The sequence below is a fragment of the Pistacia vera genome, unplaced genomic scaffold (genome assembly GCF_008641045.1).
Source record: "Pistacia vera cultivar Batoury unplaced genomic scaffold, PisVer_v2 Contig357, whole genome shotgun sequence".
Lineage (NCBI taxonomy): Eukaryota > Viridiplantae > Streptophyta > Magnoliopsida > Sapindales > Anacardiaceae > Pistacia > Pistacia vera.
Window position 1 is genome coordinate 925,093 of NW_022196176.1, and position 24,401 is coordinate 949,493.

A 24,401-nucleotide genomic window follows, 5' to 3' on the forward strand; every position below is an offset into this window, starting at 1 on the left:
CTTTCGACCATCTAGAACGGGGTGGGGAAGCCTCGGTTTTTTGGGGATAGGGGCGGGGGTGGGGTTGTCTTAATGCCCATCCGCCCATCCTCGGGGATGGGCAGGGGTGGATGATGCCTTTTTCCTGTCTCGGCTTGTATAAAATATATAAAATTAAAAAAAAAATTATATATATATATATATATATATATGCATTTTTTATTCATATTTCTATATTTTATCTAATTACACAATTATCTAATCTATATAAACTTATATTTTTCTAATTTCTCTCACCTTAAACAATTGAACAAGAACAATTGTTTAAGAACAAACCTTGACTCATAGTTATGTATAATTAATTATGGTTAAATAATTAATTTAAGTGTTTGTCATATGGACGAGAATTAACTATTGTGTTTGGTTATACTAAAATTAATTTGTATTTATATAAAATTAACAGGATGGGGATGAACCTCTAACATTCTCCTTTGGGGCGGGGAAAGGGAATTCTTTTCATCCCTGTAACAACGATGGGACGGGGGTGGAGAGTAATTTTGAGGGCAGGCATGAGTATGGTGAATGAGATCTCCGCCCCACCCCGCCCCATTGTCATGCCATAAACATGTGCGCCGCGCGCTTTCTCTTCCGACTCTCCTTCATCTTCTTAGGGGACCAATCTAACTGTACATCTTCTTCTTCACCGTCTAATTTCTGTGTCTCATCATTTCTGAGGAACTTCCTTCCTATTACCCCACTTAAGCATCACACTACTCTTAAGCTCAGTCCAACAACGCCCCTCTTGGAAAGTTTCAATAAGACGTTCTCGTTTTCAAGAATCTCAACGGGTGATAATGTGAGTGCGTAGGAGTTCAAAGGCTGTGAAATAATTAATGAGAGCGGCCAAGTTTTACTGGATGTTTCAATTAATTAATTAAACCAAAATTCAAAGATGGATGCTTGAATTGAATCTTTTTCATATTACAAATTTAACACAGATTTTCAAGCCTTTACTATTAAGATGAAATATCACATTTACAAATATATTTGTAATAAGTTTATATTGAATGTTATAAATGTCAAAATCAATTGCTTCATCTTCTATATTCACAACCACACTCCATACTAGTACCAAAAGCAAAGTACCATCAACATGATTACAAGCAGAAAAACCAGTCAAATGTCCAGAATTCTACATTTTTATTGCTACCATACCACAAACACGACTTCTCTAAGTTCTCTTGGTGACCGCGTATAGTTACTGGACATGGATCTTTGTGTACATAGCAAGGCTCACAACACACTTGACCAAACAACCTCCATCTATTCTGTGTAAGATGAAACAGACTGCTCACCTTCATGGTATTAGCACAACTGATCCAGATGTTTTTCGGCTCTCCAGCTCTGCATGTGCCTGTGCTGCTTGTGCCAAAGGGTATGTATGATTTACAAGAACCCGCAAGACACCTGATGAAATGTTGGCAAATACCTCCCCAGCAGTTTCTAGCAGCTCATCCCGGGTTGACGTATATTGCATGAGAGAAGGCCTCGTCAAGAACAGAGATTTTGGTGCCAGTGCTGATAAGGGAACTGGATCTGGTGTACCAGAAGACTGCCCAAAACTCACCATGTAACCCCGAAGCTTTAAGCATGCCAGTGATCCCTGAATATGGTAAAACTTAGATGTCAAGAACTGACTCCCAACAAATTTAAGAGAACAAAGTAGAGAGACCTGTTAAACCCAACAACTGTTTACGTCAACCAAAACTCTTAATGGATCAACTCGGTTCAATCCGGATTGCATTTTAGCAACATTTTACTAAACCAACTTCCTTATTAATTTAAATTCTTCAAGACAATTAATCAGTTCTAGCCTAGGATTAAATTGCTTTCAATAATATAACTAACGTGCTCCATAACCTTATGGGACAACAAGGAACGATCCCCCAATTTGTCCTCAAGTGGATACAGTAAACTTTTAGTTGCTTAAATTCCAAATCAACTATCCTAACACAGATGCACTCTTGGCGACTAATATAAGCTAACATGAAAAGCACACTGAAAAACATGAGCCTCATTTGAGTGTATCCACTTTAAAAGGTTTAGTCAAGTTACTGCTTCTGTGACACACCCTATTATGTACAATACTATACTTCCCATTGATTCAACCATCTGTACATAAGGAGAATAAAGTCATGTTACCTGAAAGGTGTCTTTTCCTACAGAATCATAGACAACATCTACCCCATTGCTTGATGTTATCTCATTAACGCGGGCAACAAAATCCTCTTCCTTGTAGATGATAACATGGTGACATCCATCATCCTTGGCTTGAGTTGCCTTCTCTTTAGTTGAGACAGTGCCAATAACAGTTGCACCCAGAGCATTTGCCCATTGGCATAACAGAGATCCAACCCCACCAGCTGCAGCATGAACAAGAATTGTGTGTCCACGCTCAACCTGTGTATATAAAAAGAGAATCACATCCTTTTTACTACTGAAGTAAGAAAAGAAGAATCAATCTATCCTAACAGGTCAGCATGATATCCGGACAATCATGCTACATCATTATTAAAATGACTAAAATAATGAAATTGTGAAGATAAATAACACATTCATGATGAAGGCATTTTATTCTAATAGTCTTTCATACACGGAGAATGCCCATATGCCAAACTTTTTTGTTTTTGCTAGCCATAGAGACGTCCAATTCAAGGATAACTTACTTAAAAGTAATGTTTTTCCCAATATAGTTATTTAGCTTATAATTAATAAATCAATTGTTTTCCTCCAGAAAATCATTTTTTATTGCTCTCTTTTCTATGTTTTATGAGTAAAATACTCTATGTGGCTCATTCTGCACACATTTATGACAACAACTTTGACATGTACAATCATTGATAAAATGTCCAAATATTAATCCACTTGATCCAAGCAGGAATTCTTAAAAAATAGCAACCAACATGAGTTTTTGTATCATATAAGTTTTCTGGCCAAGAACTATTTCATACCCCAATAATGGAACTTGGAAGAGCAAATGCTCGAAGATGCACATGATACCTACCTTGAAGCAACGGCGAAGTAGAAACTGAGCTGTCATACCCTTAAGTATGACAGAAGCTGCAATAACAGGTGAGATAGAAGAAGGAACAGAAACCACTTTGTTTGCAGGAAGGATCTGCTCTTCAGAATATGAACCCATTGGACCACCAGCATAAGCCACGATATCTCCAACTTCCCTGCCAGTAAGCCCAGGGCCCACAGCAATTACCTCTCCAACAGCCTCCATACCTACAATAGAGAAACGAAAGTCATTTAATAGCCTTGCAGCTGATTTATTCACGATGCTGCATGATCAAATGTCCTAGCACCATGGCTCACCAAGCAGGTATACTTAATCTAATATCATAAAAACACAGCAACCTAAATTAACTTAGAATCAAATACAGAAAGTAACTTCTAATACCAAAGGAGTTCGCTTGCTACTTGCTTGAAGAACATAAAGCCAAATGAATGTGGCAGTAGCTTAGAACAAAAAGATCACATAACAAAAATGATAGTTCAAGAAATTGTCATAATCAAATTCCAGATGAGATATCACGTATTATTCATAATCTTCTAGCAATTATTAATCACATAGCATCTTGCAGTAACTTACACATTACTTACAGTCTACAGAGAAGAAAATAACAAGGGCTATGCCATAATCAATAACTTGCACAATGCATCTAATAAGCAATTATTGTTAAAATAACTAGGAGTCATTCTTTCTAGAAAATGGAAAATATGAAATATAAAGTAAGAGAACCACACCTGGGGTGAAGGGCATTGTGGCAGCCTTATAAACGCCTTTACGGAAGTAAATATCGATAAAATTAAGCCCAATCGCTTTGTTTCTCACGCGTATCTCGCCGTCACCAGGCTCCCCTATTTCCACATCCTCCCACTTCAGAACCTACCATCATCACGCACAATAATAAGTAATAAGTTATACGGAAAACATCTCCATTTACAAAACTTAGTAACAACTCTTCCCTCCCCCATATTAATGTTTCATTTCTAAGAATTAAACTGCAAAATTATACATGACCCAGATTGCATACAAGGTAAATTTATAAAAATTTCATATTCAACGGTAGTGTAATATAATAAAACAACCATAAATTGGAATCAATAATACAAAACTAGAAATGGATTTCACAAATTGATCAGGAAATAAGGAACAGACAACAAACCTCAGGTCCGCCAAGTTCATGAACCCTAATGGCTTTGACCATATTTGATATTGGAGATGCAGAATCGGTGGCAAGTGCTTTTAGTTTAGTATGTCTAAGTGAGAAAAGTGGTGGAGAGGTGAAAATGGAAGAATTGTGTAGAAAGAAGAGGGTTGAATTTTGATTGAAACGGTGTGGAGCAGAAGCTAAATGTGAGAGTCTAAGTGACGTTAATATTCCCATTATTAGACCAAAGTATTTGACAATTTATTAGTGCTGTTAAATACCCATTTTCAGTGTACCTGGACGGAATATAGGGACGGTGAAGAACATCACTGTGTGTAATAACAGTTGAGTGAGACCTTAAACCTGGCCAGCTGGGCTTTCATTTAGAATTTTGGATGAACTCTTTTTTTTTTTTTTTTTAATCCTTCCTAAACATATTAAAAAAGATGTTATACGTGTATTAATGAGTACTTTTTTCAACTTAAATAATGGTTTACGATACTTTTTCATTTATAAACTTTAAATTAATATTTTGACGATCATTATAGAGCAAATTTGATTCAGATTATTAAGATTTTTGAAGAGAGAAGGTAAATGAGTCATTCAGTAGAAAAATGTTAGATTTTGGTGATTAAAATTGATTCGAATTTGATTTTGTAGGGATAACTATGCAAACCCTAATTGTTCAATTGTTGACAATTGACAAGGTCGAGAAAATAGGGTTTCGGTGAGTGATAATCGAAAAAGATAATAATGATGATACGAGGTCATAATGATGTCGTAATAAAAAATAGAATATAAATTTGAGTAATAAAGTGAAATTTTAAAAGTTCTATGAGTGAAAAAATGTCATTAAACTATTATTTAATTGAGAAAAAGTCGTTTATTCATGTCTTTAACTGCAAATATATTCACAATAGAAGCTTAATAAGACAATATATTGAAATAAATGGCATTACTTTTTTCTATAGAAAAAGTTGTTTGTGTAATGTTATAGAAATATTAATTAAATGATAAAAAAATTGTTATTTTTGGAAATAATTAAATATTTATCAGAAAAAATATATTATAAAACCCCTTAAAAATATTATAAACCTCTTAAAAATATTAAAAACCTTTATATACGGGGCTTTTCATTCTTTATAAAAATCGTTAGATTACACATTTTTTTGTAGATATTAATTAAACAATAATACTATACTTACAAAGAATTTTTATATAAAGTGAGTTGACAAAAAATAAATAAAAAATTAAAACAAAAAGTAAAACTTATTAAATCCACACTTTTATTTATATTTTGTTACGTCACTTTATAATAGATCTTTATTTATAAGTGTATTACACCTCAACATCACAAGATCTTCTCCATAATTGCGGGTGCTCAATTCTAACTTAACACACTAAACCTATTTAAAATTATTTGATCTCAAAACTCAAACTCAACCACCGATCTGTAACTAGCTGCCGCCTTCCATCCTTGAGGTATCATATTTTCCGCCGCCGGCGTCTTCCCCGCATACTTTGATGTCAATTTAATCGACAACTTCCAAACCGCTCCCCATGATTGTGTCATGCTCCTGCATTCACCTGACCCCGAACCCTCCTTCAGATCAACTGCTCCGAGATCTCCATCTCCCTCTTCAAACTCAACCACCACCGCAAAGTAGTTTGGATTTAACCTTTGTTCCGCATGGAACACTATTTGTTTCCCTGAATAATCACACGCAACCCTGCAAATTTACACCGCCCCATCAAACCTTTGAGTTACCAATTTAACCTAGTATATATCTTAATTGTGTTGAATTTATGTCTACCGTGCATATTGGATTTGCCGGAATTATAAAGATTTGCGCCAATTGCAGTGACAAAAGAAGAGAAAGGACGCTGAGACACAGCACTACCATAACCACAAGAACCTCCTGCATGCATGAATAACATTTAAATAATTCACTCAACAATGTTAATAATAAACAGATATATGCATGTCTCTCTCTTGTATATATATAAATATTTATACACATTACCGTCACTTCCGGCACCATCTGGGCTGCCATACCAGGTGGCTCCGGCAGGCGACCACTGGGGGTTCCAGTGGATGACAAGTTCAAATGTTTTGGGTAGAAGCAAGAAGAAAGCTGTAAGTAGCAAAAGAAAGCTACCAAATAGTAGAGGAATAAACTTGCCATTTTCAGAAACAACATATAATAATTGCTATCAGCTTTAGCTATGATTATTAATCCGGAAAATTGCTGGTATTTATAGAAGCAAAAGCATGTGCGTAGTCGCCATCAATCCATGCAATCACAATTTTATTTAATTACGGCCAATCTCTTCATTATCCCCACTTCAATTAACCCATTTAAGTCTTTGTCTTGACGTCCAAATTTTACGTTAATTTTGTAATCCCTGATTATATGCATGCAATCAATTTCAATTTATAGAAATTTGTGCTTTGCATGAACCGAATTCAATAAAATTGTAAATTCAAACCTTCAATTTATAGCATCAGTTTCGTGTATGCATAATTTTTTTTTTTTTTTTTTTATCAGAGATGTCTGGGTCAGCTTATACGCACCTCATCTAATTTCTAAGAACCTTAGAATTATCGATCGGATAAGAGTTCTAGTGATCACCCTTATTAACAATCGATGAGAGATTCAAACTCGAAACTTCTTGAATAATACAATTAAGAGTTCTTAGTGAACCACTCAGTCATGTAACGGTTGGTTATTATGCATTGATTTTATTATCCACATCAAATTGTCTAAAAATATTAATTTGGGTTGAAATTAATGATCTTTTTCTGGCTAATTATTGCATGTGTTTGAATTAAGTCCGGGTGTAAGAGATTTAAATAAACTAAATGTTGTAGAAAAAACCATTGTCGGTTTGAAGCTAGGCCAACTCTTTGATATTTGATTACAACATTTAATTTGTATTAAAATAATACTACACATACAACATTTCTCATACGATATTATGTGGCAAAAAATGATTGAGTAAAAATTTAATTTTAATTTAAAATTAACTAATCATATTTTATCACATAATGTTGTATAAGAAATGTTATATAAAAATGTTGTATGTATAATATTATTCTTTATATTAATTTGATAATTATTCGATTAAATACAAATTTCTCCATGTATTTTGCCGTTGATAGTGGTTATTTATAGTTAATCCCTCGAGATTGTGTAATTTTTTTAAAAAATATTTTATTGATTCATGGCCGTGATTGAATTGAAGGGACCCTTAATTTCGGATTGATTGCACATGTTAATTTATATTTTATTGATTTGGGTCGACGTTATTCAACCGTGATAAGTATATTGATGGCTAAGTGTTTGGATTTATTTCTGTATAAAATCAACTATTAATGCTTTTTTTTCAACTTCTATGAGAATGAAGTCTCACCCACAGAATCTATCCTTTTCCTCCCGATTTTGCACTTCAAAATTTCTGTGTATCTATTTTGTTAAGGAGTTAACGACATGTTCCTACTAAAAAAAATATGACTCATTGAGAAATTCATACCTACTTACTTTTAAAATATCCTTTTAGTATCCAAAGCATAATTTTGTTAATAATTTTTGTTTTGAGAGAGGGCAAATTAACCAAAAGTCCATTATTAATGAGGGCAGAATGGTCAACAAATATTTAACAATTGGAGAAAAAGAAAAAAAAAGAGGCACGGAGCACGTTAGTAACGTCATAGCCATCGATTTTTGCCATTTTTTTATCGATCTTGGCGTTCAAAATCACTTTTGAGACCACCCACAGAATCCTCATCACCTCCTCAACAAAGCCCAAGCCTCTATTTGCCATCATCACTCATCATTTCCCACCACCACCACCACCACCACCATTTGCACGGCCAAGTCTTCAAGCCAGATTTTCGATCGATTTCTTTGCCATAAATTCCCCTAGACACCACTATCACACTCCCCACAACCCATCTACAAAACCCTAACCTCCATCACCGTCCATTGCTTGCTGATCACCAACTATGCACCACACGACCTTTCAACTTCCAAGCCAATTTTTGGTCGTTTCTAGTGTCAGAAATCATCCTTCCCACCATCTATCGACTAATTGGATCTTCCTTTCCAAAAGCCTCGACATTCTCGATCTTGTTTGGTCACCAATCGCTGGCTATTGAAGCTTCCTCACCCTAGGGTTTTTCGAGTTTTAATTGGATTAATTGAGTTTGATTTGTTCAGTTTTTGTGTTTGTTGAGTTGAAAGACAATTGAGGAATATTTGTTTGTAGTATTTTCTTGTCGCCGACACTTCCCAACACCGATGGCAATTGCCGGCAATGGAAGAGGCTAAGAAGAGGGGTTTTTTTCGTGAATGAATATATTTCCCAACCAAATTAGAGAGAAACATATTATTTGGGTTAGGGGTGAGCATGAGTAGCGGGTAGAACCAGAACCTGCGGGTAGAACCGAAATCGGAACTGACACTGTGTGAGTAGGTTCCGGTTCCGATTCCTACATATGGAGGAACCGAAATCAGAACTGGAACATGGAAAAAAGAACATGCAGCAGCCAGCAGGTACTTGGTTTGGAGCATGTTTTGGAACTTGGGTTGAAATGAAATATCTGTGAAGAATTGGGTGGTCCATTGTAATTTTATATATAAAAAAATTGAAATGGAAAAAGTTAAATTTTTACAATAACGTAATTAAATAAACATACAATTATACTTATTACATATAAACTACACTATATAAAAAACTTTAATATATTAATATTAAAGTTTTGATTAATTAAGTGTATAATTGGAATTATGATAAATTAAAAATGTTTTAATGTTATTAAAAGAATTATTTTTTAATAAAATAGTATATTTGATTGAATAATAATATAATATTAAGTTATTTACTTCAATTATCAAGTTCTAATTATATCTGTAGGAAATTAGTAATTAATTAATTATATATGATAAATTGATAAACATTAATACATTACTAGTTAAATGATTATTTAATCAATTATAACATTACATTATAGTTAAATGATTACTTAATTAATTATAAGTTTATAACATTATATTAGTAATTTAGTACATTACTTAATTAAATAATTAGAAATTTAATTAAATGTAACATTACATTATAGATTTATAGTATAATTACTTAATTAATTATAACATTACATTATAAACAAATGATTATTGAATTAAACGATTACTTAGTTAATTATAACATTTCATTATAAGTATTAGTACAATACTTAATTAAATGATTAAAATTTTAAATAAATATAATATTACATTAAACATTTAGAGTATGATTACTTAATTCATTATAACATTACATTATGGTATGATAACATAATTAATTATAACATTATATAATTAAATTATTACTTAATTAATTATGACATTATATTATAAACATTAGTAATTTACTATATTAATATAATACTTAATTAAATGATTAGAAACTTAATTAATTATAACATTACATTATAAATTTATAGTATGATTAGTTAATTGATTATAACATTCCATTATAAACATTAGTTTAATTCTTAGTTAAACAATTATAAATTTAATTAATTATAATATTACATTAAAGATTTATAGTATGACTACTTAATTCATTATAACATTACATAATTTAATGATTTCTCAATTAATTATAATATTATATTATAAACATTAGGACAATACTTAATTAAATGATTAAAAATTTAATTAATAATAATATTACATTATAAATTTATAATATGATTACTTAATTAATTATAATATTACGATATAAACAAATGGTTACTTAATTAAATGATTAGAAATTTAATTAATTAAAAAATTACATTATAATTAAATAATTACTTAATTAATTATAACATTACATTATATTATAATCACTTAAATAATTTAGTATTACATAGTTAAATGATTACTTAATTAATTATAAACTTATAACATTACATTATAAATATTAGTAATGTACTACGTTAGTACATTACTTAATTAAATAATTAAAAATTTAATTAATTATAATATTACATTATAGATTTATAGTATAATTACTTAATTAATTATAATATTCCATCATAAACATTAGTACAATATTTAATTAAATGATTAGATTTTTAATTAATTATAATATTTAATTATAGATTTATGGTATGACTATTTAATTAATTTAATTAATTGTTTGTGTTTTGGTTTTGATGGAGAAATTTTATGTGAATTGTGATGAATTGATTGAATTCAAGTGTTGCCTAAGATTAGAGGATTTATGAGTCACATTGGACACAAATGAAAGAGTAATCAAAATTTGTTAGGGGTGTATTTGTAAACTTTTAAGGTATTTTTGTCATTTTTTAAACTAATAAAGGGGTAATTGATTTTTTACAGCGTACCAGGAAAGCAACCGGAACCTACATTTTAGGTTTCGGTTCCTTGAATTGAAGAACCTGCACTTTCCAGTTTCGGTTCCTGATCCTTTTTTTTGGAACCTACACTGTGCGGTTCTGGTTCTGGTTTTGATAGGTCCCAAACGCAGCATGTATAAATGCTAAAATAACTTGTGTTCTCTTCGGGTGAGAAAGTACCACAACAATTCGGATAATTTTTTCCTGGCTTCGTTGATAACATTTGGCTGCTTAAATAAGCAAAGCCACGTATAAACAAACCAAAAATGAAGGGAAACTAGCAACTGGAACTCAAACACGTAAAACGGAACTCAAATACATAAAACAGAGCACTCTGATGGCCCAAAGCGTGCCTAGAGATCGTCTTCAAAATCTGCCCATGAGAGAGCACGTCCTTTGTCTTGGAACGTCTTGCGGATCCACTGCCACCATTGGTTGGCCTTTCCTTCCAAATGGTAAGAGGCTAAGCAAACTTTCTGGGTTTCGAGAGTATTCTGGAATTCAAAAAATTGGTTCACACGGTTGAACCACTCCGTCGGGTCATCTCCAGAGAATCTAAGAAACTTCAGTTTTGCCGTTTTGGAGGATACAACAAGCCATCCCCCATTGTGGCCTTCACGGTGTGGCTTACCCTGGTTTGGACGCTCTTGGCCTACAAAAAGTACATCACAGAGACGGTTAAGAGTTTTTTCCAAATGTCGTAGCCTGTCCGCCATGTCGAGCTCCATCTAGTGTAGCCCATCTTGCACTTCACCGAGCCCAGCCTCCAACTACTCAACACGCTCTTTATTGGTTCCCATAACAACCTGGCTCTGATACCAATGATAGGTCCCAAACGCACTGTGTACAAATGCTAAGATAACTTGTGTTCTCTTCGGGTGAGAAAGTACCACAATAGTTCGGATAATTTTTGCCTGGCTTCATTGATAACCTTTGGCTGCTTAAATAAGCAAAGCCACGTACAAAAAAACCGAAAATGAAGGGAAACTAGCAACTGGAACTCAAGCACGTAAAACAGAACTCAAACACATAAAACAAAGAGTAAGAACATAACAATAACAAACTGAAATAAAATGACGTAAAACTTGCAACTACGGATGAGTAAACTGCATTTCCTTCTACACGTAAGCTGCCACAACCCAGTTTATTTCTGCATGGACTCTGTCTACTATCTACGTTGCATGCACGTCCCAACTCATCCCATCGTCGTGGCCTATCAATTCTCCCCCCATCAAGTGGATCCATGTCCTCAAGGTCCACAGTTGGAAATATTTCCAGAAGTTTTTTCGTCTAGCCATTTTTTGGTGGACTTGGACCTGTTTGAAGGTTGTTTGCTGTTGGTATGGGTGTAGCTTCAAAAGTACCATATTGTCGATTTCGAATGACACATCCCTCTTGAGTTGGTTGCTCTCCACTGACATCTTCACAAATTATGCTGTCGTTGCCATCGTGTCCTTCCAGCATGAGTAGTCGTGGCCCTTGACACCGGTGACCTGTAGTAAAATGCTCATTACAATTAAAACATAGGCCTTGAGCTCGCCTCCGTTGCATTTCATCCCAAGTCAGTCGCCGAACAGGAGCTGCATGTGCGGCTGGCGGAAGAGCTAACGGGGCTCTCACTGGTGGTGGAGGATGTACACATGTTCCCTGTCTCGATAGTTAATCCTCTTTCAATCGCGCTAAGCTGATAGCCTCCTTTAATGTCTAAGGCTTAAACATTCGGATACCATCCGAAATGTCCGTTTTTAAGCCACCCATAAATGTTTCCACAAGAGCTCTCTGCGTCCAACCTCATACGCGATTGCCCAAGCGCTCGAATTCCCATTGATAATCACGCAATGAACCATCCTGCCGTATCCTTGAAAGGGCTTCATCAAAATCCTCGCACTCCGACAGCCCAAAGCGTGCCTAGAGCTCGTCTTCAAAATCTGCCCATGAGAGAGCACATCCTTCTTCTTGGAACATCTTGCGGATCTACTACCGCTATTGGTTGGCCTCTCCTTCCAAATGGTAGGAGGCTAAGCAAACTTTTTGGGTTTCGGGAGTATTCTGGAATTCAAAAAATTGGTTCACACCACTTCGTCGGGTCATCTTCGGAGAATCTAGGAAACTCCAGTTTTCCGTTTTGTAGGATACAACAAGCCGTCCCCCATTGTGGCCTTCACGGTATGGATTACCAGTGTTTGGAGGCTCTTGGTCTGTAAGGAGTACATCAGAGAGACGGTTAAGAGTTTCTTCCAAATGTCGCAGCCTGTTCGCCATGTCAAGCTCCATCTGGTGTAGCCTATCTTGCACTTCACCGAGCCTAGCCTCCAACTCCTCAACACGCTCTTTATTGGTTCCCATAACAACCTGGCTCTGATACCAATGATAGGTCCCAAACAAAGCGTGTATAAATGCTAAGATAACTTGTGTTCCCTTCGAGTGAGAAAGTTCCACAATAGTTCGGATAATTTTTGCCTGGCTTCGTTGATAACCTTTGGCTGCTTAAATAAGCAAAACCATGTACATACAAACCGAAAATGAAGGGAAACTAGCAACTGGAACTCAAACACTTAAAACAGAACTCAAACACTTAAAACAGAGCGTAACAACATAGCAATAACAAATTGAAATAAAATGACGTAAAACTTGCAACTACGGATGAGTAAACTGCATTTCCTTTTGCATGTAAACTGCCACGACCCAATCCATTTCTGCATGGACTCCGTCTACTATCTACGTTGTATGCACATCCCAACTCATCCCAACATCGTGGCCTATCAATTCTCCCCCCATCAAGTGGATCCTTGTCCTCAAGGTCCACAGTTGGAAATATTTCCTAGAGCTTTTTCGTCTAGCCATTTTTTGGTGGACTTGTACCTGTTTGAAGCTTGTTTGCTGCTGGTATGGGTGCAGCTTCAAAAGTACCATATTGTCGATTTCGAATGACACACCCCTCATGAGTTGGTTGCTCTCCGGTGACATCTTCACAAATTATGTTGCCTTTGCCATCGTGTCCTTCCAGCATGAGTAGTCGTTGCCCTTGACACCGGTGACCTGCAGTAAAATGCTCATTATAATTAAAACATAGGCCTTGAGCTAGCCTTCGTTGCATTTCATCCCAAGTCTGTCGCCGAACAGGAGCTGCATGTGCGACTGGCGGAAGAGCTAACGAGGCTCTCATAGGTGGTGGAGGATATGCACATGTTCCATGTCTCGATAGTCGATCCTCTTTCATTCGCGTTAAGCTGATAGCCCCCTTTAATGTCTAGACATAAACATTCGGATACCGTCCAAAATGTCCGTTTTTAAGCCACATAAATGTTCCCACAAGAGTTCTTTGCGTGCAACCTCGTACTCGATTGCCCAAGTGTTAGTAAACGGTCCAATATACATAGTGGAAACAAAAATAATATAATACAAGGATTGTTTACATGAGCCAAGATCAAGGATATAATTTTACAATTTATATTAAATTAAAATCTACACAAAAGGTTATTCATGAGTTTAGAACCATACGCACGTTTGAAGGCTCCACCATGTTTGTATTTGAACGTTTTGCTATCGACCCAAGTGTAGGATCGAACCCACGTTGTCCACACGAAGACAATCACAAAAGAACCAAAGAGGGATTTGCTAGATCCTCTTTGGCTTTAAGATTAAGAAGAAAGGAAATAAAATAGATTTCATTTTAGGCAAAAAGTGTTTCTGCCGTGGGAGAGAATGAGAGGGGCTGCTGTGTGTTTTTATTTTAAAGAGAAATCAATTACCTTTCAATTAACACACACTTTTCTTTTATAGTAAATCAAGTTGCCCTATTCCTATATGGAATAGGATTGGGCTCCAACCCAAACACCCCATGTTATCAAACACTCCCAATTTGATATTTTATTTTCCATCATTATCTCAATTAAAATCAATTAATATATATTTAATATATATTAACATTTAACAATAATGATAATATATTTAAATATGTGCGAACACATATTTAAACGTAATTTCACTTATTTAATTTTTCTAACAAATTAAATAAAGGCTACGACCTCAGCAAATTTAATTGCACTGTGAAATTACCAAAATACCCTTTCGCCTAAAAAGACGAAAACGCCCTTCTTTCTTCTTGGCTCTTAAATTATCTTCTATGTGTGTGACCCATAGGCTCCTCATCATATCGGCAGTGTATAGTATCGCGATTAACACCAATTAATCGTCTCACTAATACACAGACCAAGATTGGCCCCTAGCAAGGCATCATGGCCACCCGATAGATTCGGATTCAGCAAAGTAGCTACCTGTCAACGATATGGTTACCGTACAATTCGATCCTTTCATCATACGTTATCTCGACGAAACGAAGGCATAGAAATAGTGTCAACCTTCGGTTACTCTCGTTATTATGTATTCAGTTTCTAGACCAATGATTTGTATTATAAACTGGATAGAGCAACAATTCAATCCCATTGTGGCCACAATTTTAATGTCATTGTCATATACTGAATTGCGCCGTGAGATAACTTCCCCGTACTCGGGAGTGATGAATCCTCTGTCAATCCACCATAGTCTTGATACACTTCTTGATGCAGTCAATCACCACCGTATTGACAGCTCTGATAAGAACTGCGTTAGGCTAGTGTCAAACTACACCAATCGGTGCATAAGGCACTCCGGTGATCTTAAGTCTAAGGATCACATGCACCACCATTCGTTAGAGGATTTGTTCCATAGACACTAGGGTTACCATCCATATGGAATCCTCTAGTGGGTCAGTCCAGTGAACTTGCTGCGGTATAATCGCCTATAGCAAGCACCCATGTGTTGCACCAGTTGTCACCAAACAACCTTGACAAGTGAGATCAGTCACTGCCTTTCAACGGGGTCATTCAACACTATGATAGCCTTACTGTATTATATGTGCCCTTACTTAAGAATAATACTGGGGCTACGGACGTTTCTAGAATGACCACCATATGTGCTCATAGGGTTCTCACTATCAAGATTTGAAACATTTTATACCCTCGTCACGGTTCTACCATTCTAAGGACATATATCAATTCATATTCCAATAATAATGATTTACGCGATATAGAATAAAATGCCTTCTATTGATTAATGAACATTATTACAAAGAGTCAATTCTACAATAATTGATTGGCTCTAGGGCAGTTACTCTAATACCAAGCACTCAAATTCCCACTGATAATCACGCAATGAACCATCCTGCCGTATCCTTGAAAGGGCTTCATCAAAATCCTCGCATTCCGATGGCCCAAAGCGTGCCCAGAGCTCGTCTTCAAAATTTGCCCATGAGAGAGCATGTCCTTCTTCTTGGAATGTCTTGCAGATCCACTACCACCATTGGTTGGCCTCTCCTTCCAAATGGTAAGAGGATAAGCAAACTTTCTGGGTTTTGGGAGTATTCAGGAATTCAAAAAATTGGTTCACACGGTTGAACCACTCCGTCGGGTCATCTCCGGAGAATTTAGGAAACTCCAGTTTTGCCGTTTTGAAGGATACAACAAGCCGTCCCCCAGTGTGGGCTTCACGGTGTGGGTTACCCTGGTTTGGAGGCTCTTGGTCTGCAAGGAGTACATCAGAGAGATGGGTAAAAGTTTCATCCAAATGTTGTAGCCTGTCTGCCATGTCGAGCTCCATCTGGTGTAGCCCATCTTGCACTTCACCGAGCCTAGCCTCCAACTGCTCAACACGCTCTTTATTTGTTCCCATAACAACCTGGCTCTGATACCAATGATAGGTCCCAAACGCAGCGTGTATAAATGCTAAGATAACTTGTGTTTTCTTCAGGTGAGAAAGTACAAAAATAGTTCAGATAATTTTTGCCTAGCTTCATTGATAACCTTTGGCTACTTAAATAAGCAAAGCCATGTACAAACAAATCGAAAATGAAGGGAAACGAGCAACTGGAACTCACGCACATAAAATAGAACGTAACAACATAGCAATAACAAACTGAAATAAAATGATGTAAAACTTGTAACTACGGACGAGTAAACTGCATTTCCTTCTACACATAAACTACCACGACCCAGTCCATTTCTGCATGGACTCCGTCTACTATCTATGTTGCATGCACGTCCCAACTCATCCCAACGTCGTGGCCTATCAATTCTCCCCCCATCAAGTGGATCCTTGTCCTCAAGGTCAACAGTTGGAAATATTTCTAGGAGCTTTTTCGTCTAGCCATTTTTTGGTGGACTTGGACCTGTTTGAAGGCTGTTTGCTGCTGGTATGGGTGCAGCTTCAAAAGTACCATGTTGTCGATTTCGAATGACACACCCCTCCTGAGTTGGTTGCTCTCCCTTGACATCTTCCAAATTATGTCGTCGTTGCCATCGTGTCCTTCCAGCATGAGTAGTCGTGGCCCTTGACACTGGTGACCTACAGTAAAATGCTCATTACAATTAAACATAGGCCTTTAGCTCGCCTCCGTTGCATTTAATCCCAAGTCAGTCGCCGAACAGGAGTTGCATGTGCGACTGGCGGAAGAGCTAACGGGGCTCTCATTGGTGGTGGAGGATTACACATGTTCCCTGTCTTGATTGATCCTCTTTTATTCGCACTAAGCAAATAACCTCCTTTAATGTCTGAGGCTTAAACATTCGGATACGATCCAAAATGTCCGTTTTTAAGCCACCCTAAATGTTTCCACAAGAGCTCTTTGCGTCCAACTGATAATCACGCAATGAACCATCCTGTCGTATCCTTGAAAGGGCTTCATCAATCCTCGCACTCCGACCGCCCAAACGTGCCCAGAGCTCGTTTTCAAAATCTACCCATAGAGAGCACGTCCCTTCTTGAAACGTCTTGTAGATCCACTGCCACCATGGGTTGGCCTCTCCTTCCAAATGGTAAAAGGTTAAGCAAAATTTCTAGGTTTCGGGAGTATTCTAAAATTCAAAAAATTGGTTCAAGGTTGAACCACTCCGTCGGGTCATCTCGAAATCTAGGAACTCCAGCTTTGCCGTTTTGGAGGATACAACAACCGTCCCCCATTGTGGCCTTCACGATATGGATTACCCGTTTTGGAGGCTCTTGGTCTGCAAGGAGTACATCAAGAGACGGTTAAGAGTTTCTTCCAAATGCCTACCTGTCCGCCATGTCGAGCTCCATCGTGTGTGCCCATCTTGCACTTCACCGAGCCCAGCCTCCAACACTCAACACCTCTTTATTGGTTCCCATAACAACCTGGCTCTGATACCAATGATAGGTCCCAAACGCACTGTGACAAATCCAAGATAACTTGTGTTCTCTTCGGGTGAGAAATTACACACATAGTTTCGGATAATTTTTGCATGCTTCATTGATAACCTTTGGCTGCTTATTTAAGCAAAGCCACGTACAAACACAAAAATGAAGGGAAACTAGCAACTAACTCAAACACGTAAAATAGAACTCAACACATAAATAAGTGTAACAACATGCAATAACAAACTGAAATAATGACGCAGAACTTGCAACTACGGATGAGTAAACTGCATTTCCTTCTGCACGTAAACTGCCACGACCCAGTCCATTTCTACATGGACTCTCGTCACTATCTACGTTGCATGCACGTCCCAACTCATCCCAACGTCGTGGCCTATCAATTCTCCCCCAATCATTGGATCCTTGTCCTCAAGGTCCAAAATTGAAATATTTCTAGGAGCTTTTCGTCTAGCCATTTTTTGGTGGACTTAGACCTGTTTGAATGTTTTTTGCTGCTGGTATGGGTGTAGCTTTAAAAGTACCATATTGTCATTTCGAATGACCCATCCCTCTTGAGTTGGTTACTCTCCCTTGACATCTTCACAAATTAGTTGTCGTTGCCATCGTGTCCTTCCGCATGAGTAGTCATGGCCCTTGACACCGGTGCCTGCAGTAAAATGCTCATTAAAATTAAAACATAGGCCTTGAGCTAGCCTCCTGTTGCATTTCATCCCAAGTTAGTCGCCGAACAGGAGCTGCATGTGCGCTGCGGAAGAGCTAACGGCTCTCATTGGTGGTGAGGATGTACACATGTTCCCTGTCTCGATGTTGTCCTTTTTCATTCGCACTAAGCTGTAGCCTTTTTAATGTCTGAGGCTTAAACATTTGGATACGATCCAAATGTCCGTTTTTAAGCCACCCATAAATGTTTCCACAAGAGCTCTCTGCGTCCAACCTCGACGCGATTGCCCAAGCGCTCGAACTCCCCTGATAATCACTCAATGACCCTCCTGCTGTATCCTTGAAAGCTTCATCAAAATCCTCACACTCCGACGCCCAAAGCGTGCCCAGAGCTCGTTTTCAAATCTACCATGCGAGAGCACGTCCTTCTTCTTGGAACATCTGTAGATCCACTGCCACCATTGGTTGGCCTCTCTTCCAAATGGTAGAGGCTAAGCAAAATTTCTGGGTTTCGGGGTACTCTAAATTCAAAAAATTGGTTCACAAGTTTAACCCTTCATCGGGTCGTCTCCGAAGATCTAGGAAACTCCAGGTTTGCCGTTTTGGAGGATACAACAAGCCGTCCCCCATTGTGGCCTTCACATACGGGTTACCTGTGTTTGGAGCTCTTAGTCTGCAAGGAGTACTCAAAGAGACGGTTAAGAGTTCTTCTCCAAATGTCCCAGCCTGTCTGCCATGTCAAGCTCCATCTGGTGTGCCCATCTTGCACTTCACCGAGCCAGCCTCCAACTACTCAACACACTCTTTATGGTTCCCATAACACCTAGCTCTGATACATGATAGGTCCCAAACGCACCGTGTACAAATGCTAAGATAACTTGTGTTCTCTTCGGTGAGAAAGTACCACAATATTCGGATAATTTTTGTCTGCTTCATTATAACCTTTGGCTGCTTATTTAGCAGCCAGGTACAAACAACCAAAAATGAAGAACTAGCAATTGGAACTCAAACACTAAAACAGACTCAAACACATAAAATAGAGCGTAACAACATAGCAATAACAAACTGAAATAAAATGACGTAGAACTGCAACTACGAATGAGTAAACTGCATTTCCTTCTGCACGAACTACCATGACCCAGTCCATTTCGCAGGAGCTCCGTCTACTATCTATGTTGCATGCACATCCCAACTCCCCAACGTCGTGGCCTATCAATTCTCCCTCCATCAATTGGATCCTTGTCCTCAGGTTCAAAATTGGAAATTTCCAGGAGCTTTTTCGTTTAGCCATTTTTGGGGGACTGGACTGTTTGAAGGTTGTTTGCTACTGGTATGGGTGTAACTTCAAAAGTACCATATTGTCGATTTCGAATGACACATCCCTCCTGAGTTGTTGCTCTCCGGTGACATCTTCACAAATTATGTTCGTTGCCATCGTGTCCTTCCAGCATGAGTAGTCGTGGCCCTTGACATCGATGACTTGCAGTAAAATGCTCATTACAATTAAAACATGGGCCTTGATAGCCTCCGTGCATTTCATCCCGTCAGTCGCCGAACAGGAGCACATGTGCGGCTAGCGGAAGCGCTAAGGGGCTCTCATTGGTGGTGGAGTATGTACACCATGTTCCCTATCTCGATAGTTGATCCTCTTTCATTCGCGCTAAGCTAATAGCCTCCTTTAATGTCTGAGGCATAAACATTCGGATACCATTCGAAATGTCCGTTTTTAAACCACCTATAAATGCTCCTACAAGAGCTCTTGCGTCCAACCTCGTACGTGATTGCCCAAGCGCTCGAATTCCGACTGATAATCACGCAATGAACCATCCCGCCGTATCCTGAAAGGGCTTCATTAAAATCCTCGCACTCCGACAGCCCAAAGCTTGCCCAGAGCTCGTTTTCAAAATCTGCCCATGAGAGAGCTTGTCCTTCTTCTTGGAACTCTCGTAGATCAACTGCCATCTTGGTTGGCCTCTCCTTTCAAATGGCAGGCTAAGCAAACTTTCTGGTTTTGGAAGTATTCTGGAATTCAAAAATTTGGTTCACAGGTTGAACCACTCCGTCGGGTCATCTCCGGAGAATCTAGGAAACTCCAGTTTTGCCATTTTGGAGGATACAACAAGCCGTCCCCCATTGTGGCCATCACGGTGTGGGTTACCTTGGTTTAGAGGCTCTTGGTTTGTAAGGTACATCAGAGAGACGGTTAAAGTTTCTTCCAAATGTCGTAGCATGTCCGCCAGTCGAGCTCCATCTGGTGTAGCCCATCTTGTACTTCCCCAACCCAGCCTCCAACTGCTCACACGCTCTTTACTGGTTCCCATAACAACCTGGCTCTGATACCAATATAGGTCCCAAACGCACCGTGTAAAATGCTAAGATAACTTGTGTTCTCTTCGGGTGAGAAAGTACCACAATAGTTCGGATAATTTTTGCCTGACTTCATTGATAACCTTTGGCTGCTTAAATAAGCAAAGCTGCGTACAAACAAATCGAAAGTGAAGGGAAACTAGCAACTGAACTCAAACACGTAAAATAGAACTCAAAACACATAAAACAGAGCATAACAACATAGCAATAAAAAACTGAAATAAATGACATAAAACTTGCAACTACGGATGAGTAAACTGCATTTCCTTCTGCACGTAAACTGCCACGACCCAGTCCATTTCTGCATGGACTCTGTCTACTATCTACGTTGCATGCATGTCCTAATTCATCCCAACATCGTGGCCTATCAATTCTCTCCCATCAAGTGGATCCTTGTCCTCAAGGTCCACAGTTGGAAATATTTCCAGGAGCTTTTTCGTCTAGCCATTTTTGTGGACTTGGACCTGTTTGTAGGTTTGTTGCTGCTGGTATGGTGCGCTTCAAAAGTACCATGTTGTCGATTTCGAATGACACACCCCTCCTGAGTTGGTTGCTCTCCCTTGACATCTTCACAAATTATGTTGTCGTTGCCATCGTGTCCTTCCAGCATGAGTAGTCGTGGCCCTTGACACAGGTGACCTACAGTAAAATGCTCATTACAATTAAAACATAGGCCTTGAGCTCGCCTCCGTTGCATTTCATCCCAAGTCAGTCGCCGAATAGGAGTTGCATGTGCGGTGGCGGAAGAGCTAACGGGGCTCTCATTGGTGGTGGAGGATGTACACATGTTTCCTGTCTCAATAGTTGATCCTCTTTCATTCGCGCTAAGCTAATAACATCCTTTAATGTCTGAGGCTTAAACATTCGGATACGATCCGAAATGTCCGTTTTTAAGCCACCCATAAATGTTCCCACAAGAGCTCTTTGCGTGAACCTCGTACGCGATTGCCCAAGCACTCGAATTCCCACTGATAAGCACGCAATGAACCATCCTGCTGTATCCTCGAAAGGGCTTCATCAAAATCCTCGGACTCCGACAGCCCAAAGCATGCCCAGAGCTCATCTTAAAAATCAGCCCATGAGAGAGCACGTCCTTCTTCTTGGAATGTCTTGCGGATCCACTGCCACCATTGGTTGGCCTTTCCTTTTAATTGGTAAGAGGTTAAGCAAACTTTCTGGGTTTCGGAAGTATTCTGGAATTCAAAAAATTGGTTCACACGGTTGAACCAGTCTGTCGGGTCATCTCCGAAGAATCTAAGAAACTTCAATTTTGCCATTTTGGAGGATACAACAAGCCATCCCCCATTGTGGCCTTCACGATGTGGGTTACCTTGGTTTGGAGGCTCTTGGTCTACAAGGAGTACATTAGAGAGACGGTTAAGAGTTTCTTCCAAATGTCGTAGCCTATCCGCCATGTCGAGCTCCATCTGGTGTAGCTCATCTTGCACTTCACCGAGCCCATCCTCCAACTGCTCAACACGCTCTTTATTGGTTCCCATAACAACCTGGCTCTGATACCAATGATAGGTCCCAAACGCACTGTGTACAAATGCTAAGATAACTTGTGTTCTCTTCGAGTGAGAAAGTACCACAATAGTTCGGATAATTTTTGCCTGGCTTCATTAATAACCTTTGGCTGCTTAAATAAGCAAAGCCACGTACAAACAAACCGAAAATGAAAGGAAACTAGCAACTGGAACTCAAGCACGTAAAACAGAACTCAAACACATAAAACAGAGAGTAAGAACATAACAATAACAAACTGAAATAAAATGACGTAAAACTTGCAACTACGGATGAGTAAACTGCATTTCCTTTTGCACGTAAGCTGCCACGACCCAGTCTATTTCTGTATGGACTTCGTCTACTATCTACGTTGCATGCACGTCCTAACTCATCCCAACGTCGTGGCCTATCAGGTTTCCCCAGACAATGCCGGGCACTTGGAACCGTTCACCCCTAATTTGAGTAGTAAAAGGTTATTTTAAAACTTGGAGGGTGGGAAAGTGTCAATGAACCTTTTTTTGGGTGGGAACTTGTCGTTAACTATTTTGTTAAGTTATGTTAAGATTGTTATACATTAATAGAATATTAGAATTAAATTAATAGATATTAAAAAGGTAACATTATATGAAATTAAAAGTTGGACGGCTTAAATTACCTAAGCTTTCCACATTATATATTATCTGTTGTACTTGTACCTTTCTATGCTTACAAATGAACAATGTGTGAGGACAAATTTTAAGCTTTTTATTATTATTATTCTTTAAAAACAAAATTTTGATACTTTTCTAAACATATTATTCGGTCTACATTTACATATTATTACAAAAGCCTTTTCGCGGAATCAATCTTATTCTTTATTTAAACTTGGATGATTTTCCAATATGAATATTCTTGTTATTGAGCTTTAAATAATCTTGTAACTAAAATATCTCCTTTATTATTCATGTGTTATTAAATTTATTCGTTTATTATAATTTTGATTATTAAATATCTACAACGAGTAAAAAATTCATTTGATTGATGTTCATTTTTGTTTCTAATTTGTAAAACAGAAGGAAGTTTTTTCTAATGGTGACCGAATTAAGGATCTTTAAACATGGAGTATGCATGGCAAGATGTTGACTAAACAAAAAACAAATGGGCTGGACCATTTGATGGAGTGGCAAACGAGCCCACTACAGGTATAGCTTAAGCCCATTACCTTATGGGGTTGTCCATTTCAACTGAGCCCATTTGAACATATTTAAGGCTTAGCGCAATGTCAACACCTAAAATCCAAAACGCAATTTTCAACATTTCCAATTGAACCAGCAACAGCAAGTATAAATGGTTTGAATTAATTAGTGATAATGTAGTAGAGTAAACGACTTTTTCCCACGCAAGGTTTGCCTTAATGATACTTTTTCGCCCAAAAAGTTTTAAAATACCATTTTTCCACCCAAAGTTTATATTATGACTAATCGTTGGCCGATTCCGACATTTTTGCGACCCTACACCACCACCATTCTCTTCCCCGACAATCACTTATCAAAACATCTCAAACCTTGCTCCCGTCAACCCTGCTAATCGTAAAAAATCAAGTTATTTGTAAAACGCCCAACTGCCCCTCCCAAGTCAGATTCTGAGCAATCTCGACCACCAAAAGACTCACCGGCATCCCCTCTTCAAAAGCCCCAATATCTTGGATGGAGTTTGCGCTCTATTGGCCGTTGAATCGGAAAGTGTATTCTAGGTGGTAAACGGAATATAAACTTTGGGTGGAAAAGTGACGAGGGGATGCCGATGAGTTTTTGGTGGTGAGTGTTTTTGAAACTTTTTGGGTGGGAAAGGTCATTGAGGCAAAACTTGGGTGGGAAAAAGTCGTTTACTCTAATGTGGTATTACTTGTCGTTAAGTGAAGCTAGCTCATGAAACCGCCAAACTTCTTATGTTCCATGTTCAACTTCAACTCAATCCCACTTGCTATTCACAGCCACAAGTCAAGAAAGACTGCTTCTTTAAACTGTTTAATTATTGTCTGAAACTTTGAACTCTCTCCTTCCACTGTATATGAGTTTGGAAGATCAATATCA

At 37.9% G+C, this 24,401-nt stretch overlaps 2 protein-coding genes across 2 annotated transcripts; both read right to left on the reverse strand.

Moving 5' to 3' along the window:
• Positions 1–1,025: 1,025 nt before the first annotated feature.
• On the reverse strand, positions 1,026–4,451 carry LOC116139682 (quinone oxidoreductase-like). The gene is made up of 5 exons (XM_031425343.1): positions 4,215–4,451; positions 3,793–3,934; positions 3,044–3,270; positions 2,182–2,439; positions 1,026–1,642 (listed from the first exon to the last, which is right to left on the reverse strand). The coding sequence occupies exons 1-5, from the start codon at positions 4,434–4,436 to the stop codon at positions 1,337–1,339; spliced, it is 1,155 nt and encodes a 384-aa protein (XP_031281203.1). The 5' UTR covers positions 4,437–4,451; the 3' UTR covers positions 1,026–1,336.
• A 1,110-nt stretch (positions 4,452–5,561) lies between these two features.
• Positions 5,562–6,128, reverse strand: LOC116139669 (expansin-B5-like). The gene is made up of 2 exons (XM_031425332.1): positions 6,014–6,128; positions 5,562–5,909 (listed from the first exon to the last, which is right to left on the reverse strand). Exons 1-2 carry the CDS (start codon positions 6,126–6,128, stop codon positions 5,626–5,628), a joined length of 399 nt encoding a protein of 132 aa, XP_031281192.1. The 3' UTR covers positions 5,562–5,625.
• Between the last annotated feature and the right edge of the window lie 18,273 nt (positions 6,129–24,401).

What these genes read in the sequence shown, in the direction of transcription:
- LOC116139682 (XM_031425343.1), bottom strand. Translation starts at nt 4,436, where the DNA reads ATGGGAATATTAACGTCACTTAGACTCTCACATTTAGCTTCTGCTCCA. An exon ending in TACTTCGCCGTTGCTTCAAG is followed by an intron (nt 2,440 to 3,043) that starts GTAGGTATCATG and finishes TTATATACACAG; the next exon opens with GTTGAGCGTGGACACACAAT. An exon ending in TAGGAAAAGACACCTTTCAG is followed by an intron (nt 1,643 to 2,181) that starts GTAACATGACTT and finishes TACCATATTCAG; the next exon opens with GGATCACTGGCATGCTTAAA.
- LOC116139669 (XM_031425332.1), bottom strand. Translation starts at nt 6,128, where the DNA reads ATGCATGCAGGAGGTTCTTGTGGTTATGGTAGTGCTGTGTCTCAGCGT. An exon ending in CGGCAAATCCAATATGCACG is followed by an intron (nt 5,910 to 6,013) that starts GTAGACATAAAT and finishes GTGATTATTCAG; the next exon opens with GGAAACAAATAGTGTTCCAT.